The sequence below is a fragment of the Podarcis liolepis genome, assembly GCF_965112155.1.
Source record: "Podarcis liolepis genome assembly, chromosome: 13".
Classification (NCBI taxonomy): Eukaryota; Metazoa; Chordata; class Lepidosauria; order Squamata; family Lacertidae; genus Podarcis; species Podarcis liolepis.
Genome location: NC_139573.1, coordinates 42,689,151 through 42,707,112, shown reverse-complemented (window position 1 = coordinate 42,707,112; position 17,962 = coordinate 42,689,151). Strand labels below are relative to the sequence as shown.

The window sequence follows — 17,962 nt, the reverse complement described above, 5'->3', positions numbered from 1 at the left end:
TAAGACCTTGCTCAAACTAGACTTAGGCAGTCTTTGGGATAGTCTCTCACATACCTTCCTCGCTCGCTCAGTGTGCTTCAGGCTAAAATGTCATGATCTCTCTTGTAGGCTGGAGTCCAGGATGTCTTCTGACCTGAACCTCATCCTGCAGCTGCTGCAGCGACAGCTGTCTCAAGTGCCACCTGCATATAGCACTATCTCGCCATCCTCCCACAACCTGGCTTTGTATAGCATGAGCATGAGGAGCACGGAAGCTGAAACTCCACTAGGAGAAGAGGAACTGACTCCCACAAAGGAGGTGAGTTGCAGGAATCAAAGTCCTTCATTTGCAGTGAGGCTGTTGAGAGAAAGTGCCTGGCTTCAAAGCCAGGCGGGAAAAGTACAGTGGTACCTCAGGTTACAGACGCTTCAGGTTACAGACTCCGCTAACCCAGAAAGAGTACCTTGGGTTAAGAACTTTGCTTCAGGATGAGAAAAGAAATTGCGCAGCAGTGGGAGGCCCCATTAGCTAAAGTGGCACCTCAGGTTAAGAATGGTTTTAGGTTAAGAACGGACCTCTAGAACGAATTAAGTACGTAACCAGAGGTACCTCTGTATTTGGGGGTACATCACGGGGGATGGACGGACCAAGCTAGTACAGCAATGTGCATGGAACTAAGGGACTACATCAGGGGTCGGCAAACTATGGCTCGGGGTCCGGATGCGGCCCACCAGGCTCGTAAATCCGGCCCGTGGACCCTCCCACCCCTTTTGGTCAGTCCCCAAGCTAAACCAGGACAGCACAGAGGCCTCGGCATGTGGGGACTGACTTCTGCGGTGCTAGCACAGCTTTGGATTAGCTGGAGGAAGCCACAAGGTCTGAGGAACAGTGGACCAGCCCCCAGCCCCCCCGAAAAAGTTTGTGGACCCCTGGACTACATATACTGCAGCAAAGAACTTTAAATTCCGTAGGGGGGTGGGACTTGTGGGAAAGTAGGTGTGTGTGTTCAGTTATCTAAAGAAAACAAGAGACAAATGTTGTACTGTGCTCTTCAAAATATACCCCTTGCTGTGTAAACAAGGAGATCTGATAGACTAGTGAAAGTTTTGTATTGAACTTGCCTCCTTGCTACTAAGCAATTAGTGTTTCTTGTGTATCGTGCTTCTATGCGTATTTCTGCAGTCAAGAGTAAGGGTGGAAAGATCTGTCAGTTTCGGTTCTCAGAGTTTCTCATTTTTCCAGTCTTAAATTCAGATTACCACATTTCTGCGGCAATTCGCGAACCCCCCCCCCCCCCAATAATTCTCATGGAAATTCTTAAGCATTTCAGTGCAAATGTCTCTCATTTTTGGTATGCAGTTTTTAAAGTAATGTACACATTTTGCAAGCAGTATCTCCTAATACATTTTGTACATAATTCTCACAAATATGTGCATTTTAAGGCACATTTTCCTCTAATATATGCATTTCTGTTGAAACCAGATGGGAAAACTGCATTGGAATATGTTGGATGAGTGTAAACTTTTAAGGGTGGCGATATATTTTGGTTCTCGTATTGTTTTGGGAAGTCAGTGTTTGATAAATTTGTCTCTAAATGTGAACTGAATCCACTTTCTCCCCCCTTCCCAAGCCACTCATGAGGCGTGTAACCCCCCCCCCCTTTTTTCCCCCAACTGCAACTTGAAATTCTCATATTCCTACAGGGGGACTTTGAGCAAACCCAAACACATGCCACTAGCTGGTGAAGGAGTTTTAACCTTGTTCCCTTTCCCCTCCCTCACCAGACTCCGAGCGACTCAGAAATCGAGAAGCTGCAGCTGAAATCCAGGGACTCGTTGTCAAGTGGTGTACACCTGACTGTGGCTTCTGACGAGACCATGACAATCAGCTCTGAGCAGGAGCATTGCTCACAGACCCTGCCAAACCTAGAGCCTCACCAGAGGGCACCGGGCAACCAGGGACTTTTCCAAGGATCCCGTTTCCCTTCCCTTCCTGAGCACCTTGAGGCTGCTTCCGAGCACTTGGACATTCAGAGACACCTCTCTGACCCTTTGCTTCCTGGGAGTTAGGAATCCAGTTGAGCCCAAAGCCAAGTCAAGAGGACCCTGGACTGAGAAGTTGCTTTAGCTGTTTTTAATTGTTGCACTTGGGGGACAGTACTCATGGCTCAAGGTGATGAGACTTGTTGCCATTCCCTGTCCTCTCTGAAACGGGGGCAGCTTAATAGTGGGTTGGCTTCCAAGGTGATTGATTTCAGAAATGGTACTCCATAGAGTAGACTTCAGGTGCATATTTCTCTTACCCCACCCGACTCCAAGAAGAATGGCTGGTTGACCTTTTCCTCCACATCCCCAATCTTGCATCTGTTAACTGTTGGGGTCTGCCTCTGTCAGTGTTTGAATGGTAACTCGTTACATTGAATGGTAACTAGTATGGCGGGACACTGGAGCACTTCCATAATGTAATAAAGTAATAATAGGAAATTTTGTCTGGAGGAAGACGAGGAGAGTGCCAAGAACTTAACCTTCTCTTGGGTTGTAGGAGACCAAGAATGATTGTGTCTTTCTTTGATACTTACAACTCGCGTCTGAAGATTCTAGTCATTGTGCAGGAGGACCCTGTGAAGTAAGGAAGGAAGAGTAAAACGATGCTGCAACTTTGTACATGGGAATATAACGAACCATTTAATGATCTGCCCTAGTGCATATTGAGGGCAACTTCATATATTACATTTCTCTTGCATGGACATAAATCTCTGTTGAGAAAAAAAAGAGAGTGTACACCTTGACAGATGAAGTGCAGGATAAAAGGGGGAAATGTGTAGCACAATTTCATACCAACAAGATTTTGGGCTTGCTGTTTGTACTCAGGCTCGCTTCTGAAGGACGCAGTCCCTGGCCTTCTGACAGCCCCTATGAGCCCTGCCCCAAATTCTACAGCCAACCCCAACATATTAATATGTTGTCTGTAGCCCTGATTGTATTTGTTTACTCAGAGCTATGTTTTGCAGAATCTGGTGGGGCTTACTCCCAGAAAAAAAGCATGCATAAAACTGCATCTTCATTGTATGAAAGTAGCTGGTAAAGTCAGGTCTAGAACTCTAGACCAACACAACAAACACATTTGGGACTGAGTTAACGGGGTGAATTGTCTCATGTGTTGCCTACCAATTTGTAAGGGAGGGCTGAGTGACACTATTCTAACAAACTGGGGTGGAGGGAACCTGTTCTGAAAATATATTTCCCAGACTTTTGCAACATTCCAGATTTACCTGGCGTTGGAAAACATTCCAGGAACAGCCAGTTTTGTGGTTAGCACATCAACTTAGCGTAAAAGGTTATTCTGGACAGTACCTTGCCGTTCTTTGCGCGAGCCACTATGCAAAATGCAGGTATGTGCAAGTGAGCTGTAATTTTTTTTTGTACAGATCTGCCAGGCTGGTTTAAGCACAACTTCAGAAAAGCCTGGAAAGAATGAAACAAACCAAACAGATCACTTTTTGTATGTGTGTATTCGCCCTTCCCAATTGAATCCCCATACCATAGCATTGCATAGAATCATTGTAACTGACCCCTCAAACCCACCTCATTTTCACCCCCTCAGTTAGATGCTGCAATGGCCCTAGGCCACCTATCCAAAATAACATATTAATCTCCCAGTGAGAGTAGCAGGAAAAAAAATAATAACTGTGAGCATTTTCTTTTTTTTTCTCTCAGGAGTGTTAGTGTACACTTTGTTAATAAAGATTATTTTGACACCTACTCTGGCCTGATGGCTCCCTACGTCTGGGCTCTGTAGGTGGGGGCAAACACTGAGAAGGGTTGGTGTTTTTTCTTAAGAGAAGGGGAAGACCAAAGCAGAATCATGTCCTGTAGGTTCCTGCTGAAATCCTGTAGTTTTTCACACCACAAACGTCCCAGGATGGTGGTTTTGTCTCATTTTTGTTGTGCTCCAGTATAAATCCACCACTGATGTGCTGTTATTGCATCAGGGACATGCTGAAGAACACAACCATTAAAAGCCCTCGTTAGTGGAGCATGATGCTTCTGCAAGTGGTGGGCTTTGGTTCAGACAATTTAAATATAGTGGTACCTTGGTTTTCAAACGTAATCCATTCCGGAAGACCGTTCCAAGTTCTGAAATGTTCGAAAACCAAAAACTGAATACGGAAAACTCAATACAGAAGCTGTGTGGCATGTTCGACTTCTGGGACATGTTCGAAAACCGAAGCATTCACGGCATTCGAAAACCAAAATGTTCATCAATGGAGATGTTCAAAAACCGAGGTACCACTGTAGTTTTACTTTTATTGTGAAATATATATACCTATATAATCCCAGACTAAGCCAACTAAAACACAAAGTGTTTATAACAGAAAGCGTTTTAACTTTTTCTGCAGGATTTTAAAGCACTGTTAACCATTAAGGCTCAAACCACAGGTGTGTGATGATAATAATAATGCTGATGATAATATTAATAATGATTTATAATTTATACCGCCCCCCATCTGGCTGGGCTTCCCCAGCCACTCTAGGCAGTTCCCAATAGAATATTAAAGGTAAAGGGACCCCTGACCGTTAGGTCCAGTCGCAGACGACTGTGGGGTTGCAGCGCTCATCTCGCTTTATTGGCTGAGGGAGCCGGCGTACAGCATGACTAAGCCGCTTCTGGTGAACCAGAGCAGCGCACAGAAACACCGTTTACCTTCCTGCCAGAGCAGTACCTATTTATCTACTTGCACTTGACATGCTTTCGAACTTCTAGGTGGGCAGGAGCTGGGACCAAACAATGGGAGCTCACCCCGTCATGGGAATTCAAACTGCCAACCTTCCGATTGGCAAGCCCTAGGCTCTGTGGTTTAGACCACAGCGCCACCCGCGCCCCAAATAGAATATTAAAAACACAATAAAACATCAACATGATAAAACATGTTTGGAGGTGGGGGTACAGTATCTGAGTGGGAGGAAGGACTATAAGTTTTATAGCAGTAGTGCTGGGAAAGGGGGTGATTAACATTTTCCAGATGGACCATTTTTATGGATTTACAGCTATTTCTTTCAGAAGTGGAAAGTAGAGATCCCATAGGTGGGAAAGCAGATGGAGAGAAATCTCCCTGCAAGGTAAAGGCTGCAATCAGCTATTCAATACTCTTCCTAAACTAAGGTTTTCAGGTGTCCCCGTTTCCTGGGGACAGTCCTTGGATTTACAAATCAGTCCCCATACAAAATCCATTGAAGTTGAAAAGTGTCCCTGGATTAATTTTAAAATATCTGGTAACCTTATCCTAAACAGCATTTCACATTAAAAAGAAAAAATCAACCAAGAGACTAAATAATACTACTGAACTATACTTCTCAGCCCCAGATCCTACTTCTAACTTGCAAAATTAATAGTGGGCCGCATTTCAGTGCTGTCATAAATCACTCCTAGCCTCAGTTTGCAATGTGGGGACAAGGGCTGTTGCAACATTGCAGTGCTATTGTTAAGACTCTTTTCTCAGTCACAGCCGCCTAAACTGCAGTATGCGGACAATAAGCTGCATTCGTATTTACATATGCAAAGCACTTTTTTTTTTTAAAAAAAGATATTTAAAAACCAAGAGAATTCTCAAATAAAAATCAATTTTCCACAAGAAACGAGGCATTACTTAGAGACAGCACTGAACTTCCACCTTTGAGGCTACTTTTTGTTTTTGCCGGATAGGCTCCTGCTGAATCACAGGTTTACAAAACTCCTAGATTCTACATTTCCTCCGTTTCTTCATATGGGCAGCTGGGGAAACAAAAACGACGCCGAAAGAACCCGCAAGCTCCCATTCCAGACACCCGAGATGCGACTCTACATTTTACACGTCTAGTGCTTTTCTCCCGATCTGGCTGCTGCTAAACCGTCCCCTCGCACAGGCTGAAATTTTTGCCGGAGAGGCGGGCTTAGGGAAAGAGCGACACCTCTCCTCGCTAATCTCCATCTTTCATCGTGGCCAGTACGGGGCGGGGAAAGAAATCTCATTGGGCCGCTGGGCTTGGAAGGGAGGAGGGTGTTTGAGCGAGCCGACGCTTACGCGAAGCCAATGAGGAGCGGGCAGCCGGCGGAGTGGCGTCGCGAGCAGCCAACGAGAGCCCGGAGTTTGAATCGACCCCCGATGGAGGAGCGGGGTGGGGGCGGCTTCGCCGTAGTCGTTTGTGTGAGGCGAAGAACGACGGTCGGCGGGGGGAGGTCGCTGGTTGCCGTGAGGGGCTGACGGAGCGAGCCTCGCCCGCCATGTCGCTGCACGGGAAGCGCAAGGAGATCTACAAGTACGAGGCGCCATGGACCGTCTACGCCATGAACTGGAGCGTCAGGCCCGACAAGCGCTTCAGGCTGGCGCTCGGCAGCTTCGTGGAGGAATACAACAACAAGGTGGGCGGGTGAGCGGGGTCCGAGGAGGCCTCGTCAGCCCGGGGGTGGTCGGGGGTTCGGGGCCGCCTCGGGCCTTCGCGCCTCAGTCGGACCCCGGCGGCCCTTCCCTGCTCGGCCGCAGGCTTGCGAAGAGGCCAAGAGCCGCCTGGGGCAGTTGCCCGCACCCCCTCAGCAAGGGTCTTGCTTCGAGGGGCGCCGGGCCTCCCTCGCAGGCTTGGCCGCGCTCTCCGTTGCCAAGCGCCGGCTGAGGTAACTCATGAGGGGGTTTGGTTGTCCCCCGAAGGCGTTGCGCGGCGGAGCAGCACCTGCGCGCCTTCTGCTTCACCTGCAGGTGTTTCGAGGAAGGTATAGGGCGTCTTTGGGGTCCCCGAAGTTATTGGGGTTGGGGGGGAGTTGGGCCTCAGGGTCCCTTCCGACTCTGTTCTTCTAGGGCAGGCAAACTCGGCCCTCCAGATGTTTTGAGACTACAACTCCCATCATCCCTAGCTAACAGGACCAGTGGTCAGGGATGATGGGAATTGTAGTCTCAAAACTGTAGCTCAAGAGCACAGAACCCTAGAACAGGCATAGGCAAACTTAGCGCTCCAGATGTTTTGGGACTACAACTCCCACCATCCCTAGCTAACAGGACCAGTGGTCAGGGATGATGGGAATTGTAGTCCCAAAACAGCTGGAGGGCCGAGTTTGCCCATGCCTGTTCTAAGGTTCTGTGTTCTTGAGCTACAGCCCCCCCCCCCAATCTCTGACTACTGGCCATGCTGCCTAAAGAGAGTGAATGTTGCACCCCAGCAGCATCGAGGGACTACAAGGTTCATAAATATAATTCATAGGAGAGTTGGAAAGGGAACCTGAGGGTCATCTAGTCCTACCCCTGCATTGCAGCAGTTTGCAGCTGCCCCATGGGGGGATCAAACCTGTGGCCTCGGTGCACACACTAACCAGCTGTGAAAGGCTTTGAGACCTTGGTGTCATCATCGGCACCGCACTCTAACCCACTGTGAAAGGCTTGGTGTAGGGATTCTTGACCATGTGGGGAGGTGGGAGAAAGAGAATAAGTTAGGCCACTTGCATCTCAATACAGCCCTACCTTTGGGTTGAGCCTTTTCAGGTTGCGCTCCTCGGTGACCCAGAAGTAACAGAACATGTTTCTTCTGGGTTTCGTCGCATGCGCAGACGCTCAAAATGACGTCATGTGCATGCACAGAAGTGGCAGATTGTGACATGCGCAGACGCGGGTTGCATTCGCTTCAGGATGCGAACGGGGCTTTCGCATCCAGAGGTACCACTTTAGTTGGCTATTTTACTTTTGCCCTCTGGGAGAAAAAATCCAAGGCAGGCATGGACACTTCCAAATCATTGCTGTTTATTGAAATGGGGGCGGGCTTTATCTTGCCCAAGGCAACTCAAAGCAACTCCCCCCCCCCCCAAAAAAAAAAACCAGACCAAAAAAACAGCAACAACCCTTTTCACAGAGATACATTAAAACCAAGGGGGGAATTAATACGTTTAAAACATCCCAACCCCTTGTTACAGTTACAGACGAAAGGCCTGGTTATAGAAGAAAACTTTTGCCTGACACCTAAAGATAGGTAATGAATATGCCAGGGAGAGCATTCCACAAGCGGGGAGCCACTGCAGAAAAGGCCCGTTCTCATGTTTCCAGCCTTTCGGCCGCTCCTGGAGGAGGCACACAAAGAAGGGCCTCAGATGATGACCGTAGGTTCCCTGTAGGAACCTACAAGGCGAGGTGGTCCTTGAGGTATTGTAGCAGAGTATGAAGGGTTGGGCATCTGTGGCCCTCCAGATATTTCTGAACTGCAACTCCGAATCATCCTTGACCATGCAGGCTGGGGCTGATGAGACTTGTAGTCTAATAACTTCTAGAGGCCATCAGTTCTCTACCCTGAGCTTAATGTTATAGTTTGGTTGATAACTTGCTTGAAATATTTTTGCTTATAGGTCCAACTTGTTGGGTTGGATGAGGAAAGCTCTGAGTTCATATGCCGGAATACCTTTGATCACCCATATCCTACTACCAAGCTCATGTGGATCCCAGATACCAAAGGGGTATATCCAGACCTTTTGGCAACAAGTGGTGACTACTTGCGTGTCTGGAGAGTAAGTTGACTTGTTTTTATAAGGTGTTTTCCTGGGGCTAGGATAACCAGTGGGCCCTGAGAATGTTGTGTGAGTAGTCTGACCCAACTGCTATAAGTAGTAGACAAACATAGTACTTGGTCTGCTTTATTCTATTCGTAAATGTTTATTAATAACTTCTAAATTCAGTGTTCTACAACTGGAGCTGCAGTCTACTCTAATGTGTTATGTAGATGGGCAGAAAATAAATTGGGATCTAGTGGTAAATTGCTGGGTGATTTGCTGTAGATTGGCAAAAGTGTCTGACTCAGTTGTTTTAAAAATAGCAAAACCCATGAGGCTTTCTCTCTTCTCTTTGCCCTATCCTATCCCAGACCTAAATTAGACTGCTGGAATTAAGAAAACTGAGGAGGGAAGCCTTATTGTAGTATTTTATGTGAAAAGATTGTAAGCTCATTTATGGTACTTCAAACAAATTCATGGGAATATGCTTGAAGACAGACTATTGCTTAATTCTAAATTTATATCTGCCCTCTGGCTACAGTTTTTCACCTACCTGTCATTGGTGAACTTTGCTGTTACTAAAAACAACAACACCCAAAGTAGATTCCACAAGCTTAGTCTTCCCACTCCTTGTGTATGGAAAATGAAAAATAAAGCTCCATATCACACAGTTATAGAGTTGGAAGGAACCTCTATTCCTGCTGACTTAATTCTAATTGACAATCATGATAACAAATCTGTTGGTTTCCTTGACCTTGAAAACATGACGTTTGACATTGTTCTTGTTATGTTTGCCATGTTTTATGAGATATAGAACTTTAAAACAATGTCATATGATCTTGCATTGCCAGTGTGTTGCATGAGTTATAAATTGTCCCAACAATGAAAATTTTTGCTTATAGCCTTGGTATTTATCGCACTTAGAAGGAATGGGAGCTGACTGTAGTTCAGAACAAAACAGTAACTAGGCTTCCCTTTTAGGTTTAATGTTCTGTAGCCAAGAAGTAGGCTCTTGGTCAACCCTAATTTGATTTACACGTGTCTTAACAAAAATAATAGAATCCATGATTTGAACATAATGCAGAACCTATTTAAATCACAATGATTAGCTGCACTGTCTCTTCTCTTGCACTTTTGCTGCAGTGAAATACTATGAAGATTTGGAATGATGACCAATATTTGTAATTTTTTTGCAGGTGGGTGAAACAGAGACCAGGCTAGAGTGTTTGCTGAACAACAACAAGAATTCTGATTTCTGTGCTCCATTGACATCCTTTGATTGGAATGAAGTGGATCCTTATCTGCTGGGTAAGACTGAAATGCTTAATTTGGCAGAGCTTTGGTAGTAAAATGGATAACATTGCCAGACAGGATTTAGTTTGGGTAATGGCTGTTGGTGGATCAGGAAGCTCATTTTTATATGGGCCTTGAAGGTAAATAAAGCTTTCCACAGAAGCATTCCTTCCTGATATAAGTGTTTTTAATCTAACGAAGATAGCTTGGGATTACGGTATATGCCAAAGTTTTTGAAAGGCTGTTGTCGGGTTAAAGTCTACATCAGATAAGTTTTACTATTAGTTGAATTGGCCAGGAATTGTCTTTGCTATTGTGCAGATGATCTAAGCTGTGGTACATTTATAAACCAAAAGACTAGGAGCATTCACCTGTTAGGCTTTCTATATGAACTATGTTGTCCAAGAGACAAGTTTCTGTGTTGGCTTACCTTGTGTTTAATGCCTATCCCATACTTCCCTAAAGAGCCTTTTCAGTGGTGTTGCTCCAGTTGTCAAATGCGCTGTCCAGAGAAACTCACTTAGTACCTGTTCAGTGGTCTCTTCGCCACCAACAAAATATTCTCCCAAAATTTTTAGAAAGTGTTCTAGCATTCTTTGAATCTTTTACACAGCTGTTATCCCTGGGTGATTTTATTCATATTATACTGTTTTATGGGCTTAACCTTTATAGTTAGCTACACAGGGAATTTCAGTTATTGGGCAGTATAATTAGTAACTTTAATAAATGCACCTCCCAGTTACATAAAGAGTTGGGCAGAGCAATCAAAACCCTCAGTTCACTGTACTGGAAGGGATTTGGGGCAAGTGGTTGTGTGTCTCCCCCATCCACTGACCCAACCCTTTCCAGCACCCACAGCCTCTGTTAGCAAAGGAACACCATTGCAAAGGAGTGCTGCAATATGCCTTTGTCAAAATGGCTGGTGGACGCTATCATTGGCAGTATTTCCACTGGAGGGAACTCGCGGGGTGGGGTCTACACACAGGTAACACTGGATCTCAAGCTGGCCCTGCTGCTGGCATGTGACAGCAGTGAGCCCAATCCAGGCCTCTTTACTGTACCAGTCAGAGAGCTGGTACAATGATGGGGCATTTTTTTTCTCCTCCCCCATTGAGATGTTCGTTGAAATAAAAAAACAACAACATTGTATAGGTGGCAGCTTTCTTTTTAACTTCCATAATGGTTTGATTTCATAGCTTAAGTGGTGAAGACCTCTTACTATTTAACCTTTCATGAATTGCAGCAGCCCAGCCCACCCCCCCAACAATCTCAGTTTAGGAGAAAATACCCTTTGCTTGTTGTCACTATAATCACAGTTAAATCTGCTGCATCTCTTAGCTGTATTTTTCATCTCCCCCCACCATCCATTTTTAATGTAAGTTTTGACTATCCTGGAGTCTAGAGTAAAAGTACAATTATTTACTTTGGTAAATTTTGTTCATGTTGAATTTACATATTGTTATAATAGACCATACAGTCGTACCTTGGAAGTCGAATGGAATCCGTTCTGGAAACTAAAACACAGATTCTGATTGGCTGCAGGAAGCTCCTGCAGCCAATCGGAAGCCCCATCAGACGTTTGGCTTCCAAAAATAGTTCACAAACTGGAACCGTGTCCCAAGCTTTCTGGGGAAATATTTAATTTCCAATTTAAACACTGGATGATTTGAGTTTAAAACATATTTCTTAATTAACACTTGAAAAATGACTGAAGGTTACACCTGTATCTTAAAAGGGAATACATTAACTATATCAAACATATCCAGTTACCGCATTTTTCGCCCTATAGGACGCACTTTTTCCCCTCCAAAAATGAAATGTGCGTCCTATGGGGTGAATGCAGGCTTTCACCGACCCCTCTCGCTCTCCAGGCTTCAGGAAGCTCTGCACAACCCTCGGGAGACTAGCGCGACTTCTCTCCAGGCTTCAGCAGAGTTGCCTGCAGTCCCGGGCTTCGCACAGCTCTGCGCAGCCCTAGGGAGCCCGGCGTGAAGTCGCGCCAGTCTCCTGAGAGCCGCGCACAGCTGCCTGCAGTCCCAGGCTTCACGCAGCCCTGCTTGTATTCCGAAGCCTGGGGCGCGCTGAAGAGCGCACCCGGGCTTCGCGCAGCTCTCTGCAAGCCTGGGGAGACCGGCGCGACTTCCCGCCGGGCTCCCTAGGCTTGCGGATAGAAGGCTTCCCCCGCACCTGGGGGGGAATTTTTTTTTTCTTTATCCCGCCCCCCCCCCCCAAAAAAACAACTAGGTGCGTCTTATGGGGTGAAAAATACGGTAGTTTGCTTTGTGTATAAAAGGATAATGGAGAAGGCAAGTCATCTTTTAGGTCAAGCATTATGAATAGCATAAGGTGTTGTGTATTGTTGTTTATTCATTGCACCAAAGAAGAGTTATTAACATTGGTGTTTTTCCTCCCCACCCCAGGTACCTCTAGTATTGACACAACTTGCACTATCTGGGGTTTGGAGACTGGCCAGGTCTTGGGAAGAGTGAATTTGGTGTCAGGCCATGTCAAGACCCAGTTGATTGCCCATGATAAAGAGGTGATGGTGCACTTTTTCTCTTGGTTTCTCCATTGTGGGATTTTAGATTTGTGCAATTAGTAAAAATTTGTTCCAGTCTATAAAATGGGAATAGTGACTTACCTGGCAAGTGAGTGTATTTGTGTCTGTGTGTATGCTATTAGTTCTCCAGAACCAAATTCTTCTTTTTTCCTCAAAGTACAGTGGTACTTCGAGTTACAAATGCTTCAGGTTACAAACTCCACTAACCTGGAGGAGGTACTTCGAGTTGAGTACTTTGCCCCAGGATGAGAACGGAAATCGTGTGCCGATGGCACAGCGGCAGCAGGAGGCCCCATTAGCAAAAGCACACCTCTAGTTAAAAATAGTTTCAGGTTAAGAATGGACCTCCGGAACAAATTAAGTTTGTAACTAGAGGTACCACTGTAATTCAGCTGTTCAGGGGGATGTATACAAAAAAATTAAATATTTTGCATAAGAAGTAGACAAAGCTCACTTTCACGGGGAGAGGGGTGGCAGTGCCCTAGCTTCTGATTGTGTTCTCAGTCCCTTTTTTATCTAATTTTAGGGATTTCTATGACATGGCTGCTGTACATCTGGGTTTGCATGATAAAACTGTGTTCGGTGCGAAGCAAAAATTTTGGTATTGGAGGCAATATCATTGTATTTTGTCATCTTTCTCTGCCTTTGGTCTATGAGCAGGTCTATGATATTGCATTCAGCCGTGCAGGAGGTGGGAGAGACATGTTTGCTTCTGTTGGTGCTGATGGCTCAGTGAGAATGTTTGATCTGCGGCACCTGGAACATAGTACAATTATATATGAGGATCCTCAACACCATCCTTTGCTTCGCCTTTGCTGGAATAAACAGGACCCGAATTATCTTGCAACAATGGCAATGGATGGCATGGAGGTGAGCCAGTGTTCTGTGAGGGTGGCCAGTACACTTCTTGGAATTGCACGTGGATGGTATTGACACTCAACACTACTTAGACTCTTGGTCTTGATGGGCATGTTTGCTGGATACCTGTATAAAGCCATGGGACATTTTTGTTTCTGGGATTTCTTGAAGCCTTGGCACACAGTAGCATGGAGGAAAGCAGTCAGGCACGTGTCCTTATGTTAAAAAGGAGATAGAAGCCATACTGATGCTGGTAGCTACCATGAACAACTTGAGTCTAGAAGAAGTAATGATCCCCATGTAGACATGTCAGTATGAGATATCCTGCTCTTGGCCACACAATTCTTTTGTGGGGTGGACAGGCTGACTTAGCTAAAGTAATGGGGCATAGTGTCCTGAGCAGGTACTTCAGAAAGAGGAGTCTGTATTGGAAATAGCTTTTGTGTTAGTTTCTCAATTTTTTAAAATTTATAATATGTGAACTGGACATAACAATACATAAAATGCTGATTGATCTCAGTTCCCCTTTGTAACATGTGGCTCATCAGGCATTACTGCACGTGCTCTCTCTCTCTCTCTCTCTCTCTCTATATATATATATATAATATGTTTCACTATTAGAGGAGTATAAAAACACTGTGTTCATTTGCAATGAAAAGGGTATACTTACTTGAGGAGATAGGGGTACAGCATATATGTATTGTGCTCTGAAGATAGTATAGTAGGTAATGAAATACCATTCATAAAAAGTCTTTGTGGCTTCATCAGAGGTAGTATAAAACTTCACTATTATTTGTATTTGTTTTCTCCACTAAGGTGGTGATTTTAGATGTCAGAGTTCCTTGTACACCTGTTGCCAGACTGAACAACCACAGAGCATGTGTCAATGGCATTGCTTGGGCACCACACTCTTCTTGTCATATCTGCACAGCTGGTAAGGATGAATGATTCTTGTAACCTCTTCTTTTCATATGGGTGTTTCAAGTTCCCTTCAAAGTATGTGTATGAACTTAAAATAGTAATCCGCTTTGTTTGCTATAGCTGGTTTAACTATTATTATTTCTCTGTTCACCCATAATGGTTGCCGTTTGTGCTCTTCTCTAATTCAGAGTATCTTGTTAGTATACTTTGTATACTTAGTAAGCTAGTATACTTACAGCTACTTTTTATGAATAATTTTCGTGAAAACTTTGTATACTTAGTAAGCTAGCATTTTTATGAATAATTTTCGTGAAAAGTATAGTCCATTATACTCAGGCTTACCTCAGGTTATGGGAGCTTTAAAGCAACCCTAAAATGTAAGTGGTAGAAACGAAAGATTATGAAGCAAGTTAATTCACTTGCTTTCATTTAATTAAAAAAAACCAAAACCATATTGGGTACCAGCCATACATTGCATATGTTTACAAATGTGGAAGGAGTGGCGGATATGACTCTTCTTGCTCTGAATTTGATCTACTAATGAACATAAATCCTTATGCAGCAAAAAGATTAGCAAATTTCTAGGTTTTGAAACATTTCCATAAGGAAAGGTGTAAGAATTTTTGGATTTAAAAAACAACCCTTTTTGTTTACTTTCCCTTAGCAGTTCAGTCTTACTGTCCATTACAAGAACTAACAAATATTATTAGATAACAGATGGTCCGCATTTGAGAAACTATGATATATGTAAAACGTGTCAGGAGTCAAAACCCAATCATAGATAAAAGTCAAATTATACTCCTTAAACTTTTGTTTATGTGGTTTTGTGTCCATTTCATTCCTGAGTACATAGACCACTGAATAATTGTGCGAAAGGTGGTTTCTTTTACCTCTGATTCTACATTTCATCTTTGTCAGCGGATGACCATCAAGCACTTATCTGGGATATCCAGCAAATGCCTCGTGCCATTGAGGATCCAATCTTGGCCTACACAGCAGAAGGCGAAATCAACAATGTACAGTGGGCATCAACTCAGCCGGACTGGATAGCAATCTGTTACAACAACTGCCTGGAAATCTTGAGAGTGTAAAAACAGTTGGGCACTGAGGAAAAAAATGGAACTGGGTGGTGGTCTTTGCTCTCCTATAAATTTTTAAGAACAAAACTCCATCTAGAAAGTGCCACTGGCTATTCTAGGAAGACTCAGAACTGCCATTGATGGGTAAATGTTGCTGTCGTCTCCCTCTTTCCCCACCCCCACCCCCACCCTGTGACTTAAATGCAGGGATATGCTGAGCCTTTCAGACCCTCTGGGAATTTATTATTACTTTCAATTAAAGTTATGTATATATGTCAGCCATTTGTGTTGAGTATTTGTATTGAATGAGTAATGACACCAACTGGCAGAATGACACCCTAGCAGAAATAATATGTTGCTGCTGCAGATGCCTAAAAACTGTTCAGAGTTATAGTAATGGGATGTGAAGTTAACTTTCTGTTAAGTAATTTTTCACACATATCTTCTCTACCCCTTCCCCCGCCCATGGCAAGTCAAATTTCTCTTGATACTGGTGCTGAATCTTGTAGGTTCTCTGCAACTAAAAGTCCATTACTATTAAAAATGTTCTTCAACTATAAGGGAGCAGGAGCAGTCACAAAGCCTAGCTGGCTCTTGCAGAAACTTCCTGAAGCGAAGCTTTAACTTTGTGAACTGCTGGTTATTAGATTTGTTTCTCTCTCTCTCCTCTGTATGACAAAGGCCTCTAAAATAAAACTGTATACAGTGTTGATGCCAACATAGCATCTAGTTGGATAAGTACAGTTCCTAGCTTTGCACTGTAGTTGTTGCCTGCCCCTCACAAAAATGTAAGGACTTCAGCCACAGGTGATCTTACTCGACTCCAAGAGGCAACAAGCATTTTCCTAAGAGTACGGTTGCTTCCCACCTTCTAAGAGCAGCTTTCATCCTAACACTATCCAGAAAAATGCAAAAATCCTTCTTAAGCTAGTATGGAAAACGTGATGTTTCAGGAGCAGTGACAGGATACAGCTGGCTCTTGCAGAAACTTTCTGGAGTGAAGCTTTAACTTGTATATGATGTTAATATGGGATGGCATTGTTTTTCTTGGAACATTACTATGACCAGACATGTGTAATTCATTATGAAATACACAAGCTTCTCTTACATAGCCATGGTGGGATGTTGCCTCTTATTCCCATATCAAGGCACACTGAGGCTTATGGTAGGTCTTCTCTGACACATTAAAAAAGAATGTATTTGTGATGGTTTCCACCCCCTTCTCAGAAGCTCTTGTAGGCTGGCCAAGCTGGCTCCTGCAGAATTCAGAGGGGAGCCCCCCCAAATGGGGTATCAAACCATTTTTCCACAGTAACATGAGGCACTGGAGGAGGGGAAGTGTGTTGAGAAGACTAACCACCAGTGATGTACATAATGAAATGTGACAAACCTATTGGTTATTTGTTTTATAGTACTTGAGTACATTAGTGGGGAAATGTGGTAACTGGTGTGTAAATGTCTTTGTTTCAACAGTACTGGTTGTTCTTGCCCAAAGACGAACATGAAGTATGAGAGAGAATTAAATGCCTGACTTTCTCATCTTATCTCCTCTTCCCTCCCTCAGCCAACTTAACTAGCTAGTACATAGAAAGTAGATTCTTGTGGTGGTAGTTTTTTTTTAGTCCCATGGAAATCAAGGGACTAGATTAAATCCAAATGTTAATTTTAATCTGTTAATAAGAGTTGGACAGTACTGGTTAAAGGCACTTGACCATGGGCTGCATAACTCTGGTCCTAAGGCACTTCAAACATGGGCACATGGGAAACTTAAGGATGTGCTCAGTAAAGAAACAGGCCTGTAATTCACTAGCAGAGTGGTGCTGGGAGGGGCTGAGCTATTGGTTATGTGATGGAGTATGAACTCGTGGTATCTGTTTTTTGAAAGGAACAAAGATGTTTTTAGTGTACAGAATATGAATATGAGCTGATTTTTTTTACTAATCAATACTAAACGGTAAGATGTTAACTTATGTACTGTACTCCCCAGTGTGATTTCCGAAAGATGTCAACTTTGTAGCATGACTGTATAAAGTTCCAGACTCATTTTTGCTTTCTTTTGTTCTTTTCAAATAAGCAATAGCACTGACTCTACTTGTGTTAATCTTTTTCTTTCTCCCATCCCACTCTTAGAGTGTTACATATATATATATATTCTTACCCAGTGTTATTGGGGAAAGTTGTTACTGAACTAGACTTAATCTTACCTTATGTGGCGGACAATAGTTAACTTGTTGCAATATTCCCAGTTGATTTTTATGGAGAAATTATAATGAGATGGACTTATCTTGATCTTTGAACACCTGCTTTCTGGAATTATATTAAACACTGTAAAAATTTAAGACAGTTTTTTAAAAGGTTTGAAGTAGAATGCTGGATTTTTAAAGATACTGATCTTCCTTTCTCTGTATACTTTTGTTTGTTCCATTCCTAGTTTTTGTGTGTATTCTGCCTTTCTTACGTTTTAATAAAATGGAACATTTCTAAAATGCATGGTGATGTAAGGGGGAAGGCATAAATAAGACCCAGACAGTTCTTTTTATCTTGTTAAACATTGACTTAACAAGAGAACAGTCTTAAAAATGTATTTTTCCATGGTTCCAGAAATATGAAAGTGTGCCACTTATAAAATAATCCATCATACAAGTCTATAAATGAAAGTGGCCAGAAGCTTTTATTTTGGGGGAAGAAAATCTAGCCTTACAAATGAATGCTAATGTGCAGGAATTGCATTTTCTGTTCCTGTCTTGCAACGACACATTGCTAAATAAGAAA

General features: G+C 43.6%; 2 protein-coding genes across 6 annotated transcripts in view; both read left to right on the top strand.

Annotated features, from left to right (window-relative positions):
- Positions 1-3,739, top strand: part of KCNH6 (potassium voltage-gated channel subfamily H member 6) — a 125,430-nt gene extending 121,691 nt beyond the window's left edge. For all 5 annotated transcript variants that reach the window (XM_083469467.1, XM_083469471.1, XM_083469468.1 and 2 more), the window contains 2 exons: positions 109-298; positions 1,765-3,739. In XM_083469467.1, coding sequence (XP_083325593.1) covers positions 109-298; positions 1,765-2,049 — 475 coding nt within the window. In that variant the 3' untranslated portion in view covers positions 2,050-3,739. The remainder of the gene's footprint in view (positions 1-108; positions 299-1,764) is intronic.
- Positions 3,740-6,017: 2,278 nt separating this feature from the next.
- Positions 6,018-17,676, top strand: DCAF7 (DDB1 and CUL4 associated factor 7). Its single transcript, XM_083470183.1, has 7 exons — positions 6,018-6,379; positions 8,339-8,497; positions 9,676-9,787; positions 12,193-12,311; positions 12,993-13,202; positions 14,007-14,124; positions 15,030-17,676. The coding sequence occupies exons 1-7, from the start codon at positions 6,242-6,244 to the stop codon at positions 15,200-15,202; spliced, it is 1,029 nt and encodes a 342-aa protein (XP_083326309.1). The 5' UTR covers positions 6,018-6,241; the 3' UTR covers positions 15,203-17,676.
- The last annotated feature ends 286 nt before the right edge of the window (positions 17,677-17,962 follow it).